Source organism: Centruroides vittatus, unplaced genomic scaffold (genome assembly GCF_030686945.1).
Source record: "Centruroides vittatus isolate TY-2023 unplaced genomic scaffold, ASM3068694v2 contig_1332, whole genome shotgun sequence".
NCBI lineage: Eukaryota > Metazoa > Arthropoda > Arachnida > Scorpiones > Buthidae > Centruroides > Centruroides vittatus.
Genome location: NW_027120848.1, coordinates 14,934 through 35,514, shown reverse-complemented (window position 1 = coordinate 35,514; position 20,581 = coordinate 14,934). Strand labels below are relative to the sequence as shown.

Here is a 20,581-nt window from a genome sequence, read left to right as displayed (position 1 = left end):
AAATCGTTTACACTTCCTTGGGATGTGAATTTAATTGGTTTCCAGTTAAACACGTTGTCATAAAGCTTTCAAACATACAATAAATAGCGATAAAACATCCTGCTGTTAAAAAAACAAACTTCTTGTGTATTTAATATTGGTCTGTATAACAAATGGTATAACTAAGGTGACCAGACGTCCCAAATTGTGCAAGACTGCCCGGATTTGGGTTGTTAGTTCCGCATTGAGCACCGTCCCGAAAAGTGTTACGCATTTGGTCATGTAACATTGCAAGTTGTCAAGAGCACAAAATTGTCGTTTTCTTTTACTACTAATAGCCCGGGACGCCCCTAGTGGGCGTTCTAGCAGCAACGGTGTCATTCCGTGGTAAAAACAATAAATTTATATCAATAAATCAATAATAAGTTCCTATTGGAATAATAATATACTGAATTTATCATTAATTTAAATAATATCTAGGGGCGCCCCTAGTGGCCATTCTAGGCATACCATGACAGATATACAAACAACGCCATCAATTATTTTTCTATAAAGAGTTATTTTTAAGTTTATTTATGCATTTATGTATTTATATATTTTTCTACTAAATTATTTATTAATGAATCAGTTTTTATTATTATATATATGTATGTTGGAGGTTACCCCATCATTTGCTCCCACAACACGGAACCGTCCCGCATTTCAACCTAACATATCTGGTCACTTTAGGTATAACCTATCAATGAGCGTGTCTACACAACCGTTACTAAAGGGCGTTGATATCATCAAGCATCAAATTTAACAAAAGAGTCTCACCGCTTACCATATTCACGCTTTGTCTTCAATCTAGTAAATCGGAAGTTCGACCATGACTTTTCTCTGGTTTCCACGATTTTATCGAAGATTAAAGTGTTTACAGACATGTTAAGACAATCGATTTTTCAGAATTAAATCGATATTTCGATTTTACAATTGTCAATGATAAAAAATAATATAAGAAACACGGTAAGAAGCATAATGAATATATTGTACACATTTAGTTAGAAAATAATTTAATTCAATCAGAATGCGCCAACACTTAAAGAAGAATAACTATGTAAAATTAAACAATTATAAAAAAGGGGATATTTAGCTATAGTTTCATCTAAAAATATTAATTTCTAAATGAAGTGTTTTCAACATTACCTGTTATAAAATTTATATAATCGCAGTAAATTACAAAAACTATTACTTATATTTCGACAGTACAGTGGGTGATCGGTTAACAAACATAATCCGTTCCATAATATTTGATATATTTGGTTATGGCAACGCGACACGCGACACGATCGATCTATTTAGGTGTTACTACCGTAAAAAAAACCCAGAAAACTGCACGTGGCCGGCTACCAGAGTTCGTTATTTCATGCAATCAGCTACTAAAGGGCGCTTATTAGTATTCAAAAAGTATCATTCAGAAATAAAAAACTCGAGTTGTTAGATGTAAAAAATTAAATACTTATAGCCTGATTACAGGCTTTCACAGGCTTAAACACTTTTTTTATCCCACACAGGAAATGCTATGTTTTACCTGTCAAAGTAATGATACAGCGCGTATATTTTGCGCTATATCCTTACCGCAACAATTAATTGAATATAACATAATATATATAAATTTTAAATATCTTATATCATTATAATCTTTTATGATACGTAAAGTTTATAATATTTGTACAGCACAAAATTTAAATAATCGATTTAAGAAATATATTTTTACATTTATTGTTCCGTAAACATATAAATAATCAAAAACCTGGATACTGACAAAGCATTTACTGTATATAAATTTGTGAAAATTAATAAAATACAATTTTAATTATACTTCCAAAAAATGTATAGAAACTATCGTATCAACAAGGTAATTATTGACAATAATTATTCATAAATTATTGTGAAGTGATGATGTATTTGTGTCATTAATGATGTTTGAATCCCTCATTTAAAAATTTCTATTTCTTATCTGCATAAACATTTCGGTTTTTCTCAATACTTTCAGAACTTCTGTTTATATATGTTCACAGGTAAAGTATTTTAGTACAAACATTGTAAAATATGTTCTGCAAATGCTTACGTAGGTTTCTATTCAATATAATCAAATATTATACTACACAATACATTTGAAAAATTTTTTTTTCGTTTTTCTTCATGTTCGTTATCTTTTTCGACTTGATTTTTTTCCAAACTAATTGTATTGATGTATTTTCTGAGAATAGAATAAACAATAGTTTCTTAAACAATACAATGTTAATAATAAGTTTTTAACAACAATTTGGCAAAATTTGTCATCTACTCAAACCAGAAATCGTCAAAGTACAAGTAAATATGGTAAATGTCATCGTTAAAACTCTTCTATTTTTAAAACACGTTTTGTATTCTCAAACACTATACTTCCAATGGTGGAAAACAAAAAATGTAACGAAAAGTATGGCTGTACTATAGATTACCACCTATGGAATTTCGGGATTTTGAGTATATACTTGAAATCAGGGGACAGAAACGTGTTCAACGGTATTCTCCTTTTAGACCGGAGACAAAAAATAAGAAAGCCATCATACTTTTTAAGTTATCATACTTTTTCAATGCTTCAGACTTTACCGCCATCTTGCGGTAAAGTCTGCAAACTATGACGTAGCACTTCGGTCATCTCCCGGAGGGATGGATTAGGTTTCTTAGACAGGCCGCGAAATCGGAGCGTAGAGTGTGAGAAAATAATTTAACTCCAACTGCAGACAAACGGTGTGCTCGTGGATCAACAACTGCCTCGGTTGAAGGTATACATGGCCGACTTGCCGGACTGCCTGTAAAAACACGCAATAGGGTATCGTTGAACTCGTCTCAGTTCCCTGAGTACTCAAAGTCCCCAAATTCCATAGGTGGTAATCTATAGTATCCCCAAAATTATTTTCACAGCAAAAATTTCTATCGATTTTGTTTTTCTAAAATGAATAATATAAATATATATAATCATATTGATGTGTTTATTTACAAGGAGTCCTCTTCAAGTGATAAAAACTTGAGCATGGAATGCAGAATTTGCAAAATTCAATTCACAAACGAAGAGCAATTCGATGAACATCTAAAAGAAAATCCCAAGTGCAAAATATTCACTTGTGAAATGTGTCGAAAACAATTTAGTTCGATTTCATATTTGAAAACTCACAAGTTAATACATTCAAATGAAAAGATATTTGAATGCGACGAATGTGATTATTCTTCCGTAGATGGATCAAATTTTAAAAGACACAAAAATAAACACTCAAAAAAAGAACACTTTAAATGTAACCATTGTGATTATTCTACTTTATGGAAAGCGTGTTTGGACAGACATATGTTAACACATTATAAAGAATTGCATTCTACTAAAAATGTACGTATATTTAGAGAATTTTTTCTGACAAAATTTGAACTGAAATCGTGCAAACAATTAATATTTAAAATGGTAATTCAAACTTCTAATTCATATAATTCTATTATAATAATTTACTTTTCGCAAGTGTTCGGATTATTCTTGTATGTTAGACATTTTTATTGTTTAGCCAAATGACGGCATACAAATTATACTTTTATATGTTGTATAAACCGTTTTTATTTTATTTGAAATTAGTACAGTTTTTAAAATAAATTCTTGGGTTAGCTTCCACCGAGATATCAGAATCTGGAAAAATATCGATGCAAGTATTGCCCGAAATTTTGTTCATCTCCATATGCTTTAAAACGTCACGAGAGAAGTCATACCGGGGAAAAACCTTTCCAATGTGATTATTGCTCTAAAATATTTACAGAACAGCATAATTTAAATAATCACAAGCGAAGGTTTCATTCAACACAAGAAAAACAATCCTCGTTTCAGGTAAATAAAAGTACAGTATATTTAAATAGGAAGTATATCATATTTTAATCACTTGATAAATAATAGTTTATGAACATGTTATGATTTACGACAGTAACATATACAACGGTCTACGTGTAGAAAGTTCTTTAATTGTACATATGTTTATAACGAAACAATTTTTTTCAAATATATTCTATTATAATAACGTTGTGCTTGACATGAATATACATTTTTACAATATTTACAACTGATTTGTCATATTTCCGTTTATTTTTGAATATTTCAGGATAGGTAAGATCCACATAGCTATTTAATTATTTATAATTAAATAACTTTCATCGGGTGATTGCAATTTCCATTTGGTTACACGGAGATTGTCCTTATTCCAAAAATATTTACTTTTTTTTCTAGTCATCTGAATAAACCTAGTCACGTAATAAGAGTTTGTGTGTCATTGTTATGGTGAAATTATGCTATTAACTTTCATTTTTATATAAAAAGCAACACAGAAAAGTGTACACGAAATTGCATAATTAACAATATTTATGAATTGTTTAGCAAATTGGAAAAAAAGATATGGGTTAAAGGGTTTTGAAATCTTTGAACAGACTCATAAGCGTTTTTCTTCTGACATGTCGGCATCAGAATTGATACAAGAAAAGATTCTTAACAGGAACGAAAAAGTCATAACTTCGCAATCTCTGAAACATTATGGCAATGTCCTCAATGTCGGTTCACCGCAAACTCCAAGGCAGAATGGTGTCTACATAAACAGACACATATTGATGAAGCCCCATCTACATCGATGGTATTTATTTATTGTATTCTGTTTAAAATTCAATGTAGCTTGAAAATATTTAGTTTAACGTTTCCAAATATAAATTTTTAATTATGTTGGATATTACAGTATTTTATTTAGTAATTAACTTAACATTTAGTTCTGTATTTATAATTGTTTAAAATCAAAGATCGTCCTTAAAAATAAAGTTTATAAAGTTACACATTTGAAAGAAGAAAGTACATTTATTGTTCGTATAGTCGAATTTTTCACAGTTTTATAAAAAATCTTCGAATTGCTATACAATTATTATAGACATGGATGATTTGAATATTACACAATGAGAAGAAGATTCATTAACAAAGATGAACAAATACTGTTAACTACAAATTTGTGACTATGCGCAAAGCGCTTTCTATGCTTCGGCACCACGGGACCGAAGGGTGTACACCGCGTTTGCGATGACTAATTCACCAGTACTGACACCACTGTGTCTTTAAAGTACACACAGAAACCTAGATGGCTACTAATTTCGTTTTTTAGCACGAGCGGTCGTGCTGTAAGCGCTTGGTCCAACACAAAAAATGGTAAACACGATTCTAACAATAACAATTTTGCGTTTATTAAACTAGTTATACAAATAAGGTTATATTTTATATTTAAACTTTAAAGCTTCCTAGTTCTCGTCTGGAGAGAGAGAGTTTACATATAGGTCATATAGATGGATACTGGTTAGGAGAATCGAAGGATTGATAAAGTTCATTTGGATTGAGTTCACTTTTAAAAGAAGTTCACTTTGATGGACTTCACATGAAGGATTCCTTATTTGAAAAAGTTTATTATGATGGAAGAAAGTCACTAAGGTATACGATCGTAGGTATCCATCTCTGACTAAGAGCAAACTTTCGATGATAAAGGATTCTCGGACGAACGTACTGTCCCCTTATTCGGCGAACGAATTCCTTGTAGGACGGACGAACTTCGCTCATGGACAAATCTACTATCGTCATCAATCATTGCCTTTTATTGGGAGTCTTCCCTCCTTTCCCCTAGCCTTCTTTGGCAATGTTGAAACGCATATGTCCAATAGCAATTTCTGGTCGCCAAGTTTCTTTCTAGTGACACATTCTATGTATCATCTTAAAAGAAAAGTTACTTTACCGAGGAATGAAATCATATCCTTTATATTTTTACAATCCTGATCAAATTTATATCACGTTTTAAATTACAAAAATCAAATTTTCGCCCGCAAAACTTTTGTTAATTTTGGGCTCTCACAAATTGATACTGTTATTGAGAACATATCGATGTTACAGTAATACACGATAAAATTAATTTGTATTTACTTTGAACATTGATATTTTTTCGATTGAAATATTTATTCCTAAGTGTAAAATTGATAATTTATTAAAGAATATTGATCATTGCAGGAAACGGAAGAAACAGATGCAGAAGTGTTGAGAGCAGCCGAGATTCTTGTCGACATTAGAAAGAAAAGATTGGAGATGATAAAAGATGAGAAAGAAATGTCCTGATTCCGATACACCGCCAAGTTCACAATAACCTGCGAATATTAAATACTGATTGTTATCAAATTCATTTTGTTTTTTTCAAAATTGCAAGAAGAGATTTTTAAACTGGAATAGTTTTTTGCGAAATTCATATAATTGGCTTCTAAATTCTATTCTTTGAAGAATTAAACTTTTTAATGTCTGCAGTATTTAGACAAAAATTTTTGTGAGTGAAGAGAATTTATTAAAATATAAATTTCACCTTTATTGGAAATTTATGCAACATTAAAGTACTTTTACTTATTAAAGAATATTTTCGATCGTAACAATTTCCTTCAGTTTACTTGTAATAATTTGCATATTATCTTATTAATCGTGCTCTTTAATTAATCGTATTAATGTATAATATACATATTTTCAGTAAAACGTTAATATACGTGAATTTCCTAAATGTGTTATTACTATTTAATCTTAAATTTATTTTATAATTTGTGTTTTACTACGGAAAAGGATACAAGTGTTTCGGGAGACAACGATGATAAGTTTTTAAATAAACTAATAAATATCAAATGTTTACTTAATTTCATTTTGTCTTAACATCTAGAACAAAGAACGTGTAAATGTTTTATGATGCTATGGATAAAAAATGTAAACAGAATGTAATTTTGACAATTTTTCTGCTTAATGTCCGTCACGTTTCCACAATAGAAATAACAATACCGTACATCAAATATTATCGATAAATATTTTATTTGCAGATATTTATAAAAGCTGCTTACGACATTGGCGTGGCTGAGAAGAAAGTTGGGTCTATTTTTCATCACGCGTGTATCGAAAAGGTATTTTGAAAGTGTTGTGTGAAAAATGTTAAATGTTTTACATTTGTATTTCAAAAACGCCGAGTGTAACTGCATTTGTAGATAAAGGATTTATAATTATTTTTATATTTAAATAATAATGACCAAACCTAAAACACCGATAAAAATTAAAATTGTCTGTTTAGTCACTATTATTTAAATATGTAAATAATTTTCCAGATATACGATATACGTATTACTGTATTTTATTTCTTGCTATCTACATTTTTACCATTTTGTACTTTTGTACTAGTGTAAAATTATAGTTGTAACTATTTTTGAATACTTTTGTTATAATATCAGTTAATACAACGTTTTATTTAGGTTTTAAATTTATATCGTTGTGATAACTAGTCACATTTTTACACATTGCCTTTTAAACAAATTTTGTTCCTTGTGCTTTTTAAACAGGGGTCATATAGTTTGTTGACAAGGTATTTATTGCCTTACATTTGTAATTATTAATAATTGAATAACACATGTATTAAACAATTAATAACTTTCTCGACTCTGTTACATACATAACAGAGCAAAAGTATTGCGATAGGTTAAAATACAGTCAAACCTGTTCTTATGCGGTCTTTTTATGTGCGATTTTTATTTGTGCGATTTTTTTATGCGAATTTTTTATTTGTGCGATTTTTTATTTGTGCGGTATAGTTGGCGACTAGTCTCGTGCGATTCGTCATGTCTCACGTTGACTTATTATAGCTAAACAAACTTATTATAGCATAAATGAACTTATTATAGTAATATTATTGCAGGAATATGAGAAAAATGAAATAATTTACTTTTTAAGTCAACAAAACACCACCTGGACAAAAATATGTAAAACAGACGATAGACCAGACGATGCAGTCAAGTGCTGACATCTGTTGTCAATAAATTCTATTTTCGTACGGTTTTGAGTTATTTTCCATGTGAGACTTTTTTTATGCGGTCTCTGTTGACCGCATAAAAAATATTTTTTTAATTGTGTTGCGAAAACTATTTTTTACAGCCATTCGTGAAGTTTCGTGCGATTTTTTTAATGCAGTCCCTATCCCCGCATAAAAACAGGTTTGACTGTATACTTCTAGGATTACACATTTTTGGATTCAGGACACCTTGTAACATCGAGAACTGCAAAAAATAGTAGGGGTAATCAATGCGTGTATCGATATTACTCTGTGTGTGTGGGGGGGCACTATTTATTTATACTGTTTCAAAATTAATAACTCAGTGCGTTTTTGTCGAAAATTTCTGAAATTTTGCAGGGCAATTTGTTCATTAGAAGAATTGATGTTATTAAATTTTGTTGGTTAAAGTCTAGGGGTGGAAAGATGAATGGGAATTCTGTCATATCTCGAAAACGGCCGGAGTCGATGGTTATGTTTCTCGTTATTAGCATTTATAGCTTTTCTGTAAAATCCATCCTTACCATTAAAACTTTCTGGGTAGCATTTAAATTGCGTGTGGCGCCTCTGTTATAATATTTTATATTTTTAGTTATTATAACATGGCAAAAAGCTGAATTCTGAGAGTAGAAACGAATTTTATAAAAAATTGTAAATACTGATAACGAATAAAATCGTCATTAAGTCCGACTCTTTATCTCACCACTTCTCGATCTCTAACTAACAAAATTTAATAGCACTAACCTCCTAATACACAATCTCTCCTGCAAAAATTTAGGAATTTTTGACAAAGATTGTTGAAATTATTAAACTTCAAAGACCCTGAATAGAATTGTTTTACACACAAACATCCATATTTACTGAAAAAACCTCAATATTTTTTGTATTTCTGGTTATCTTCAGTTCCGAGAATCTAAATATGTAAAAATATGGGGAGAGCGTTTTTTGACCAATTGTCAAACTTTCTATTTGTTATATATAACACCCAGAAAAGTAATGAAATGGGAAATAAAATCTAGAAATGGATAATTATTAGACCATTCAAAAGAATAAACAGAATTTTATGGAAACTTATAACGGTTATCTATTTCAACAATAATTTTTCTAGGAAAAGGTTTTGTATTTATAATAATAAATGTAAAATATTTCAGGAACCAAAATGTGTTTAAAACATGTTACACCGTTTTAATATAGAAACCTTAACTCAATCTTTAATTTTTCAAACGACAAATTTACGACTTGAACTGAATTAATTAATTTTTGCACTCGAAATTAGAAAAAGCCTTCCGTAACAAGTATGAAGACGATTTACCGAATTTACTTTGTCACTTTGCGAAAATATATTCATTTAATAAATAAGAACATTTCACTTTTACTCTGATTAGAATAGCTCTCAATATTTTACACTTCGAATTAAATCACAAATCTCCTTGCTGTGTACAAACAGACGGAATAGCGTAGAACGCTAGTAAGGACCATCCGACTGAAACTCGCATACTACTCATAAATCCAGATGAATTGTTCAATTTATTTTAATTCAATGAATCCATTCCCAGCATATAAAAACCATTCGAACTATATACCAGTCATCCAGACATTATACTTTGTGGGTTGATTGATACATAATAAACTAACCTGTTAAACGTGACACTGTTTAAAAAAGAAACGTTTCTGTGAAAACTTGAATTAATGCATGAAAACATTCCTCGTACAATTAATGGAAAATGTAAACGAAACATTTCCATGTTTCATTTCTGGTTTCTAACACTTAATTTTCTTTGAAAGTTTTATAATGAGAATTTTCCTCTAAGATGTAGAGAAAGAGCATTTACTCTTTTTTATAAAATATAGTGAACCTTTCGACATATTCGATTCTTCTGTTAGTATTAGTTTCGTTCTAGTAGGAATATAATGCAGCTTCTGATTATGCGATGACACATTTCGTTTTTTTACCAGTATATTTATTTTGTCGCAGAAATTGTCAAAGTTGACTCCAACTGCACCTTCTTATAAATAATTTAATACATTAAAACCCGGCATATTACTAATATAAAAGCCGTCGTGGGCGTGCATGAATTCCTTATAACTCTTGTAGTTTTTGTCCAATCCAGTTAAAATTTTGGTTGTATTTGTTTTATATTCTAACAGAAAGCATAGGCTACTTATTTTGTGGAAAAAAATTACCTGTAAAATAAACGTTTTATTGATTTTATATCAGTGATCACACATATGTTGCAGTGACCTCGGTGCCTTTAATTAATACATTTTTAAATATTTTGGCAAATGGCGTATTTTAAATTTAGTTTATTAAATTAAAAATGTTGAACTTTAAAACAATAGCCTTATCGTGACACTTCTGTAACAAGTTTTAAAATTTTTTTCGATGGTAACTACGTTACGTTCTGCAAATGCTGTGTTTTCAAAACGTGATTGTATAAATTGTCTTTCCATATAGTTGAATATTCACAATAGCTACATTTAAAAAGTTCTTTTTTGAGTGCTTATTCTTGTGTCTCTTCAAGTGTGTTATATATCTGGTAGAATAATCACATTCGTCGCATTTAAATTTTTTTTCATTTGAATGTATTAACTTGTGAACATTCAAATTGGAGGTCCATGTAAACTGTTTCCGACACACGTCACAAGTCAACTTTTCGCACTTCGGATTCTCCTTCAGATGTTCATCGAACTGCAGTTCCTTTGAAAATTCGTTTTTGCAAACCTTGCATTCAATGGTGCCGTTTTGCTCACTTGAAGCGACGTCCTTATAAACAAATACATAAATATAATTACATATATTATTTGTATTGTTATGTTAGAAAATCCAGATCGATAGAGATTGTTTAGGTTTAACAATGGTTGTGAAATTTTGTATTTTCTATCATTGAAAGAAACAATTCTAGAATGCGAAAGGTCTTTTCAAGTTCAAATAAATTCAGTAATGACACTTACAATTCGCTTGAGTTGTGACAATTTTTGGTTTTAAAAAAACGACAAATTTTGTGATTGTTGTTAAAATGTAATTATTAACATCGCATTGTTTAATGAAATAATGTTCATTGTATTAATCGATGATACAACAATATAAATATTATTCGCGAAATCGAATCGAAAAAAAACAAATTATCAAATATTTGTATAAACAAAATATGAAGGAAGATGAAAAGAAACTTGTTTAAATGTAGTGAAACATTAATTCGTTCCTAAAAGTCGTTAAAAAACCGACTTGTTTTTAAACAGAGACAAATTTTCCCATAAGAAACAATATAAAACGGATTAGGGTCTATTTACACACAACAGTGACGTGTTCGCTCAGTGCAGTGATTTTTTGCCAGTGGGAAATCGTTGACCTAGTTTTAAACCACTGTGTCCAGATTCGTCAGTCACAATGCTGTGCAGTGGAAGTGGTGTGACTGTACCGTGAAAGTACATTTGACAGGAACGATGTTTTCACTGACAGTAAATTTTGTTTTCTAATTTTTTGACGAACATTTAATTGAAATCGTGCATCAACACCCTGTTCTATTTGATTTATCTCATTCGAAATACATGGACATTGGGTACAAAATGAATATTGCTCTGTTTTGTTTAATTAAATATGAAATGCATGTTGGACATTCGAAAATACAGTGAAACTTTGCTTAACGAGCACCTCTCACAACGAGTAGTTTGCATAACGAGCAATACAATTTGTAAAAATTTCGTTTAATGAGCGATATTTCGGAAAACGAGTGATCAGGACAGGGAAAGTCCCGAATTGTGCGCATGCGGCCACAGTCTGCCTTTAGCACTCCTTTCGCTATCATTATAGTGTCGCTTTTGATCACATATTTTTTCAAACTTGTGTTCACACATATTACGTATAAACATCAACAACCGTAGCCCGTTATATAATAAACACGCCAAACGATATGCCATATTCTTGGGTCATTAAACTTAATGACTGATTCCAAATTAAATTTTAGAAATCTTTGAATTAAAAATTAACTATTTATAATAATTAAATTTAATACGAGATGGAAACATAACTGCCTACCTCTAGTCAAATTAATTAATTTCTAATATTTAATTATAGCATTTACATAACCCAAGAATTTAACATATCGTATGGAGTGTTTATCAGGGTGTTTATTAGCTGTGATTCCTTTTGTACTTTTTGTTCTGTTTCTGCAAAGCGAATTCTCATTCCAGGATGGTTCATTCCGCGTTAGAAGAAAAGATGATGATGATTCACGCTCCTTAACAGTGTATATTGTACAATTTTTTCGAAATAAACTTTATACATAAAAAATTTTTATCGTATGGTTTATCAAATGTTTTTATTGTATTTTAACATTAATTTCTATGAGAAAAATTGTTTCGCTTAACGAGAGTTTCGCTTAACGAGGGTTTCGCATTACGAGTAAGACTAGAACGAATTAGGCTCGTTAAGCAAAATTCACTGTATTCAAAAAATGTAGATTCGTCATCTCAGTTTTTTATAGAGTATGAAAATCCTATTCTTTTCATATTTTTGCCCATGTTTGATGTACCCGCTTGCAGCGTTTTCTTGATTGCATTTCTTTTTCTTCTCCATCCAAACATATAGCTATCATAGCTTATTTAGTCTCAGAAAAGTCCATGACCACTCACTGTCACCACGATCACGTCACTGTTGTGTGTAAATACTCATCACTGTGCCGTGGTCGACGTCACTGTCACCTAACGGCCACTGTGCCGTGGTCGACGTCACTGTCACCAAACGGCCATTGTGCCGACACGTCACTGTTCTATGTAAATGGCACTTTAATCTGTTCCGACTCCAAAAACAGTCTTTGTCTACCTTTTTAGCTGTATATCATGCATACAAATACCTACAAAAGCAATATAACATTATATTAACTGTACCTATACTATATGTATCTATTCTACATTTATATTAAAACTATAATGTTTTGTCTGTAAGTTTGCCGAAATGGGGGGTTTATTACCAATCATCGGGACGTCTAAGGTCTATACGTATGCGGGTGACAGTTTTGAGGAGGCAGAAAAGACAAGTTTTTCACAAAGAAACCATTTATTTTTTGAAGATCATGCTTACATATAATTGACAAGGTCCTTAGGTCACAGTCCAGTCCGTTAGATGTCTTCTGGTGTTTTCTTTTGTCTTGCGGTGGTGAAGCCGCGGAACGATGACGAGTTAATGTTCGGCGTAGAAAAAAAAAAGCTAGCAGCAAGCGGAAGCACGGAGAGAAGAGAGCGACGATTACTGAAGAGGAAGCTTTCTTTTTCTGTACTTGAAGTCAAAGTTTTTGGTTAATGTGACCCTAGGTATACAAAATGGCGGCGCTTCCGGTCGCTATCTTGTTTGCACACGCAAATGTGCAAACAAGATGGCGACCGTCGACAATAACCTAAACCGCCTATATTTAAACTTTTTTAAAACTAAAACATTTTTAAAACGTAAATTTGCTACTTACTTTTTCTCCTGCTTTTGGTTACTTTTCCTACTCTTGGACCAGAAACGAAAAATAAAAGTCATCATATTACCTATAAATTCAATCGATGCATGGACGAAGTGAATTACGAGATTCTATACATCAGTGGTTCGAATAAAATTTGCCTGTATTGTATACAATAGAGTATACACGTAGAATACAAACCGAATGTTTATACCAAGCGATTATATAACTCAATTTTATATTTATGCAGTTTACACAACACAAAACAATGTTTTAAAATTGATTGATGTACTGTACAGTACATTGAATATATACCATATTTGATATCTGTATAGAATTTTTAAAATATACAGTATATTTATATTTTGAAAATTATATGTTTAGATGTGTTTATGTATAAATATTTATACGTTATGTTAATAAGTGATATAAATTATATAATTCAGAATAAAACTAAACAAATATATGATGATGTATTTATTTTGAATAAGATAATCTATATATATAATCGAGACGAGTTGATAATAATAATAATAATAATAATCAGTGCAGAGCCCAAACGGTTAGGAGTTGAAAGTTGAAATTTGGATAGGGTATATCACGAGAACGCACACTAAGAAGGAATTTTTCGAAATTTCTCCCCACGGGGTAGAGGGACAGGATTAAGTCTTAACACTTCCATTGTTGATGGAAGTGTTAAGTAACAATGGAAGTGTTACGTAATAATGGAAGTGTTAAGAGAAAGCGACGTGCAAGACGCAGATGCGGTCTTTTTTCGTCTTTGCGGGAAATCGAACATATTTTTAGACCCATCTAAAAATTCTGTAATTAGTCTGTAAACAGGGGCCCATTTCTTGCATTTTGTGAAAACGGGTAAGGTTAACTATAACGTAATAATCTTAATCTTCGCTACCGTTACTTTTGCCCGAGCAATGTCGGGCCTACCTGCTAGTTAAATTATATTTTTGACATATACAATAATAATTTAATACGAAACGAAACAAATTATAAATTGTTTAATTAATATGTTGTTATATATTTATTAATTATATTTTTTATTACTTATTTTCCTTTAAAACAAAATAAGTATTATATATATATATGTTAATAAATCTTTGTAAGGATTACACAAACCGGTGAATATAACATTATATTTTTTATTATGTATAAAATATTTAGCATTATAAACTGTAACGCCTGTCAGCACATTGAACATACCCCTGCTTCATGGCAAGAATCCCACACAATGCTGCTCTTCAAGAAAGGCGATCATAACGACATCAATAACTGGAGGCCGATCACGCTTTCAAACACTATATGTAAGGTTTAGTTAAACGTGCCTTTGTGTCCTTATCTTAATATAAACTTATCTCGTCTACTACTACTTTATTAATTCACAGGCCTTTTGAAAAAAAAAACTGATAAGAAAATGGGGATCAGAAGATTCCTTTTCTTCCTTTATTATCTTTAATTTCTGTTTTTCACGTTGACAATAATTTCGGCTGCCCTCAACACTTTTGGATCTGTTTCTTGTGGGAACATTACGAACATTAAGCGGAAAAATTGTAAAATTTCATTCTTGTTTACATTTTTCAACGATAGCATCATAAAACATTTATACGTTTTTTCTTCTAGATGTGAAAACAAGACGAACTTTAAAAAAAAAAATTTATTATCGATGTCTCCTTTCTCACCTGTATCCATTTCCGTAGTAAAACACAAATTACAAAACAAATTCAAGATTAAATAGAAATAATGCATTCAGCAAATTCACGTATATTAACGTTTTAATGACATAAGAATATTATACAATGCATCATCTAGCACGATTAATAAGATAATATGCAAATTATTACGATTAAACTCAAAGAAATTATCACGATTGAAAATATTCTTTAATAAGTAAAAGTATTTTAATGTTGAATAAATTTCCAAGAAACATGAAATTTATATTTTAATAAATTGTCTCCACTCACGAAAAACTTTTGTCAGAATATTGCAGACATTAAAAAATTTAATTGTTCAAAGATTAGAATTTAGAAGACAATCGTATGAATTTCGCATAAAAGTATTTCAGTTTGAAAATCTCATCTTTGCAATTTTGAAAAAAATGAATTATATAACAATCAATATTAAATATATGCAGGTTATTGTGAATTTGGCAATGTATCGGGATCAGCACATTTCTTTTCATTTTTTATCATTTCTAATGTTTTCTTTCTAATGTCGACAAGAATTTCGGCTGCTCTCAACACTTCTGGGTCTGTTTCTTCCGTTTCCTGCAATGATGAATATCCTTTAATAAATTATTAATTTTATACTTAGGAATGAATATGTCAATCAATGTTCAAAGCAAATAAAATTAATTTTGCCGTTCATTATTAGAACCTCGACATGTTTTCAATAACAAAATTAATTTACCAACTTCGAAGATTTTTCTAAAAATTGTGAAAAATTCTATTATACGAACAATATATTTAAATTTTGTCTTTCAAATGTGTATTTAAACAAAATTAACTTTTGTCTTTGGTTTTAAACAATTATGAATACAGAACTAAATGTTACGGTAGTTCCTAAATAAAATACTGTAATATTCAACATAATTAAAAATTTATACTTTCAAACGTTAAACTGAATATTTTCAAGCAACAGTGAATTTTAAACAGAATACAATAAATAAATACCATCGATGTAAATGGGGCTTCATTAATAAGTGTCTGTTTATGTAGACAGCATTCTTCCTTGGAGTTTGCAGTGAAGCGACATTGAGGACATTGCCATAATGGTTCAGAAGATTGCGAAGTTATGTCATTTTCGTTTCCGTTAAGATGCTTTTCTTGCATTGATTGTGAGGCCGACATGTCAGAAGAGTGCTTAAGAGTTTGTTCAGAGATTTCAAAAGTCATTGACATAGCTTCTTTTCCAATTTGCTGAACAATTCAAAAATATTGTTAATTATGCAATTTCCTGTACAACTTTTTGTGTTGCTTTTTATATCAAAAAAAGTCTTAATAGCAGAATTTCACTAAAGCAATGACACATAAGCTCTTAGTACGTGATTAGTTTATTCAAATGATTAGCAAAACAATAAATATTTTTGAAATAAGGGCAATCTCCGTGTAACCATAGAAGGGAAATTGCAATCACCTAATAGAAATTATTTAACAAAAAATAATTGACTAGGCGAAGCAAAAGCTACTGGGTATCAATTTCACTTTCTTGTCTGAGTTTTCCAAAATAATTCCCACTTTAAATTTTTGTGAAGTTGGTGTGAAAATGCTCAATGTGACGCTGCCTTCGTGCAAAAAACTTTTTATAAGATAAAATCCACTCTGAAAAAAGATATGTTCAAAAAACGAAAGTGTAGACTTTCTCCAATTTCACGCATAATAACAAAAAACCATTTCGTCATTTTTCGGTGCTGTTTTCTGAAATATTGAGTTTCTTGATATTTCTCCAGAGTTTACTAAATTTCGGTTGAACTACAGAAAAGTTATATGAATTCTAAAAAAGTAACATCCTTCATTCCCACTAGAAAACGCCACGTTACCAAGCTCTAATAACAGACGGCCGGATGGCCGAGCGGTAAAGGTGGCAGCCTACCGCTCTGGGGGACCCGGGATCGAATCCGAACGGGTCGAATAATCCCCAGGAATTTTTCGGGGGTGGTCCGTTCGGATATGTCGGGCCCCGTCCCTCACCACCCGGTCGCCCCATTGTGGGCCTGGCCGAACCCATAATGGGCCTACTAAAAGAGGCCCTCTTAGTGCCCACAGGGCGGAAAGATTATAAAAAAAAAAAAAAAAAAAAAGCTCTAATAACAGAAATAATTAATTTGAACGTTTAATTGAAACAATTTTTCGCTTATATGAAACACTAGCAGAAAAGGAATTTAACAATTCTTGATATATTTTAGGGATCTTCCGAATATATGTCAACTCTACGTATATACTAATTCAGTGATTTCCAAACTTTTTGAACACGTACCCCTAAGCGAAAATAATTATAAGTTGTCGCCCCATAATGTGATATATTATATTATATTAGGGAAACCTGGCGTACCCTTAAGTATCACTTTGCTTACACGATTTGGAGATAACAGCACTAATGTGGCGCAGGTCTAACTGTCGGTGAAGACAAAGCAATTTTGTATTTCACTCGGGCAATTCGGATTTACCACAGTGGGTCAGCATATTGAAACATAGTGGGTCACACCGGGAACTGCATACGAGTTACTGACACTGCTCCGGATCAAACCAGCACAACTCCTTTCTGTTGTCCCATCGGAAATTTTTAACTTGTATGTAAGTATTTCAAATACAATTTTTTTACTCGTGTCAAACAACACCCCGCCGTTGTACAAGACGCACACTTCCATCAGTGGAGATTGGACAAAATCTCAGTTGCGGCTGCTTTTAACGAGCTACTCTAATTTATGCAAGAATTGTCCCACTTACGTGCCAACTGATTTTATTTTATTATTCTTTTATTTTTTGTTTTTCGTTTACATTAATTTCTAAATTACACTTCTCTTTTTTATCTTTACTTTTCATTATATATTCTTCTTTTTTCAACAAGAAATCACTTATATTCTTTTCTTTGTGACATATCAGAGCTCATACTGCTCGCCCAAGCGAAGTACATCGATAAACACCGTTTCGAGTTTCTCGATGTCAAATATCTAGTTAAATACCTATATAAATCTTAACTACCCTAAAATATTGAGAACTAAACGGAAATATGACAAATCAGTTGTATATTGTAAAAATGTACATTAATGTCAAGCACAAAGTTATTATAATAGAATAGATTGAAGAAGATTGTTACGAAATAAACACATCTACAATTACAGTACTTTCTACACCCTTGTGTATGTTGCTGTCGTAAACCATAACATATTGATGAACTATTATATATTAAATGATTAAAATATATTACATTTTTATTTACCTGAAACGAAGGTTGTTTTTCTTGTGTTAAATGAAACCTTCGCTTGTGATTATTTAAATAACGTTGTTCTGTAAATCTTTTAAAGCAATAATCACACTGGAAAGGTTTTTCCCCCGTATGACTTCTCTCGTGAACTTTTAATACAGATGGAAATGCACAAAGTTTCGGGCAAAATTTGCATCGATATTTTTCCAAATTTTGATATCTCTGTGGAACCTAACCCAACAAATTATTTTGAAAACTGTACTAATTTCATATAAAATGAAAAACGTTTTTATAACAATAAAATAATGTAAAACATAAAAATTACTTCGAACAAACTCTTATCTTAAAACCGATGGAGTCAGATAAAATCAGTTTTTTTCTTATTTGTACTATATATGTTAGTACACGGAAAATTTCAAAAAAAATTTAAAGCATTAATTTTGTAATTAATATGCATTCATTTATACAAACATCAGTAAAAAATTAATTTGCAAGCGATAGAATTTTAATGATTGTTTCTAAATTAACGGAAAACTAAAAAAATATCTGACAAACAAGAATAATCTGAACACTTGCTAAAGTAAATTGTTATAATAATATAATATTAATTTCAAATTTTGGATAGTTATTTTAACAGTTATTTATTTCTGCGATTCTAGATATAAATTACCTTGAAAAAATTTCCTAAATACTTACTTTTTCAGTGAAATTCGATTCTTTCGAATGTGTTTTCAAAATGTGATTGTATAAACTGTCTTTCCATAAAGTTGAATAATTACAATAGCTACATTTAAAAAGTTCTTTTTTTGAGTGTTTATTCTTGTGTCTCTTCAAATGTGTTATATATCTGGTAGAATAATCACATTCGTCGCATTTAAATTTCTTTTCATTTGAATGTATTAACTTGTGAACATTCAAATTGGAGATCCATTTAAACTGTTTCCGACACACGTTACAAGTCAACTTTCCGCATTTCGAATTATCCTTCAGATGTTCATCGAATTGCACTTCGGTTGAAAATTCATTTTCGCAAACGTTGCATTTAATGTTGACGTTTTTGTCACTTGAAGCGACGTCCTTATAAACAAATACATCAATATAATTACTGTACATATATTTATATTTTTGTGTTAGAATATCCAGATAGACAGAAATTGTTTAGGCTTAACAATATTTGTGAAATTTTTTATTTTTCATTATTCGAACAAGCATAATTTAAGAATACGAAAGATCTTTTCAAGTTGAAAGAATTTTAGTAATGACACTTACCATTCGCTTGAATTGTGACAATTTCTGGTTTGAAAAAGACGACAAATTTTGTTATTATTGTTAAAATGTAATTATTAAAATTGCATTGTTTAATGAAATAATGAGAAAATGAGAATATTTTTAAAAATAATCGAGTGTATAAAAACGAATTATGAAGATTCGTTGAAATAACAAATAAAACAAATATGTAGAAAAATGAAAAAAATATTTTTTTCAAGTGTATTGTAGTATGTTAAATATATGTCTACATATGCATTTTTGGACCATGACTCACAATGTCAATGATAAAAGATTTTACCTGTTGAACATATATAAATAGAAAAACCGAAACAGACGTTATAAAATAATTACGGATTCAAAAATTCTAATTTATGGAAAACTGCAATAATTAGACTACCGTATGAACTACTAGAACCAATTGGTTTTCTAGCAAATTGTTCATATAAAAAGAAATCTGGATTCAAACTATGTCCAAATGTATATTAAAGCTATAACCCGATAATTTACTGCAGTTTTGGATTATATACAATTTTTTTGTGATTTAAACGTGTAAAATATTTAAAATTGTCTTCCAAAAAGCGACATTGAATATAGTCACTGCTAATTTCTCAACGATCAGCAGAAAATTTTCGTGGCAGGCGCCAGTCCACAGACTGCAGAGGTACCAATAGAGAGGTTTCAAGGTCGCATGTCACGTGATAAAACACACGTTTGCTCCGCCCATTCGCCATTTTTGTGGTAGTTTTCGCTCTCTTAGCTTGCACGTGGTCTGTTATTCGACGTCTTTTTTTAGTTTAAACGTACAAAAATACTGCAGTTCTACTATCATGGATTAAGCTAAAAAAGATTCTTTTCTTGTGGGCTATTCTAGCAGTCTAACAGGACGAGATGCAGCTCTGTACGAAGAGAAAATTTCGTTATTTCAAGGCGATTTATATGAAGCCAGGTTATCAGACTTCGTCGTAGATCAAGAGTTGTGGCCGAAAGTAGAATTTGGTGACATTATAAACTTTTGACAACAAATTTCTACACCCTGTCACAAAT

The 20,581-nt window shown here is 30.8% G+C and overlaps 1 protein-coding gene across 1 annotated transcript in view; it reads right to left on the bottom strand.

Annotated features, from left to right (window-relative positions):
• Positions 1-19,636, bottom strand: part of LOC136990695 (putative zinc finger protein 840) — a 56,343-nt gene extending 36,707 nt beyond the window's left edge. Inside the window, exons 1-2 of the mRNA XM_067289107.1 lie at positions 19,538-19,636; positions 18,965-19,345 (exon numbers count right to left, since the gene is read on the bottom strand). Coding sequence (XP_067145208.1) covers positions 18,965-19,345; positions 19,538-19,540 — 384 coding nt within the window. The 5' untranslated portion in view covers positions 19,541-19,636. The remainder of the gene's footprint in view (positions 1-18,964; positions 19,346-19,537) is intronic.
• Positions 19,637-20,581: the final 945 nt, after the last annotated feature.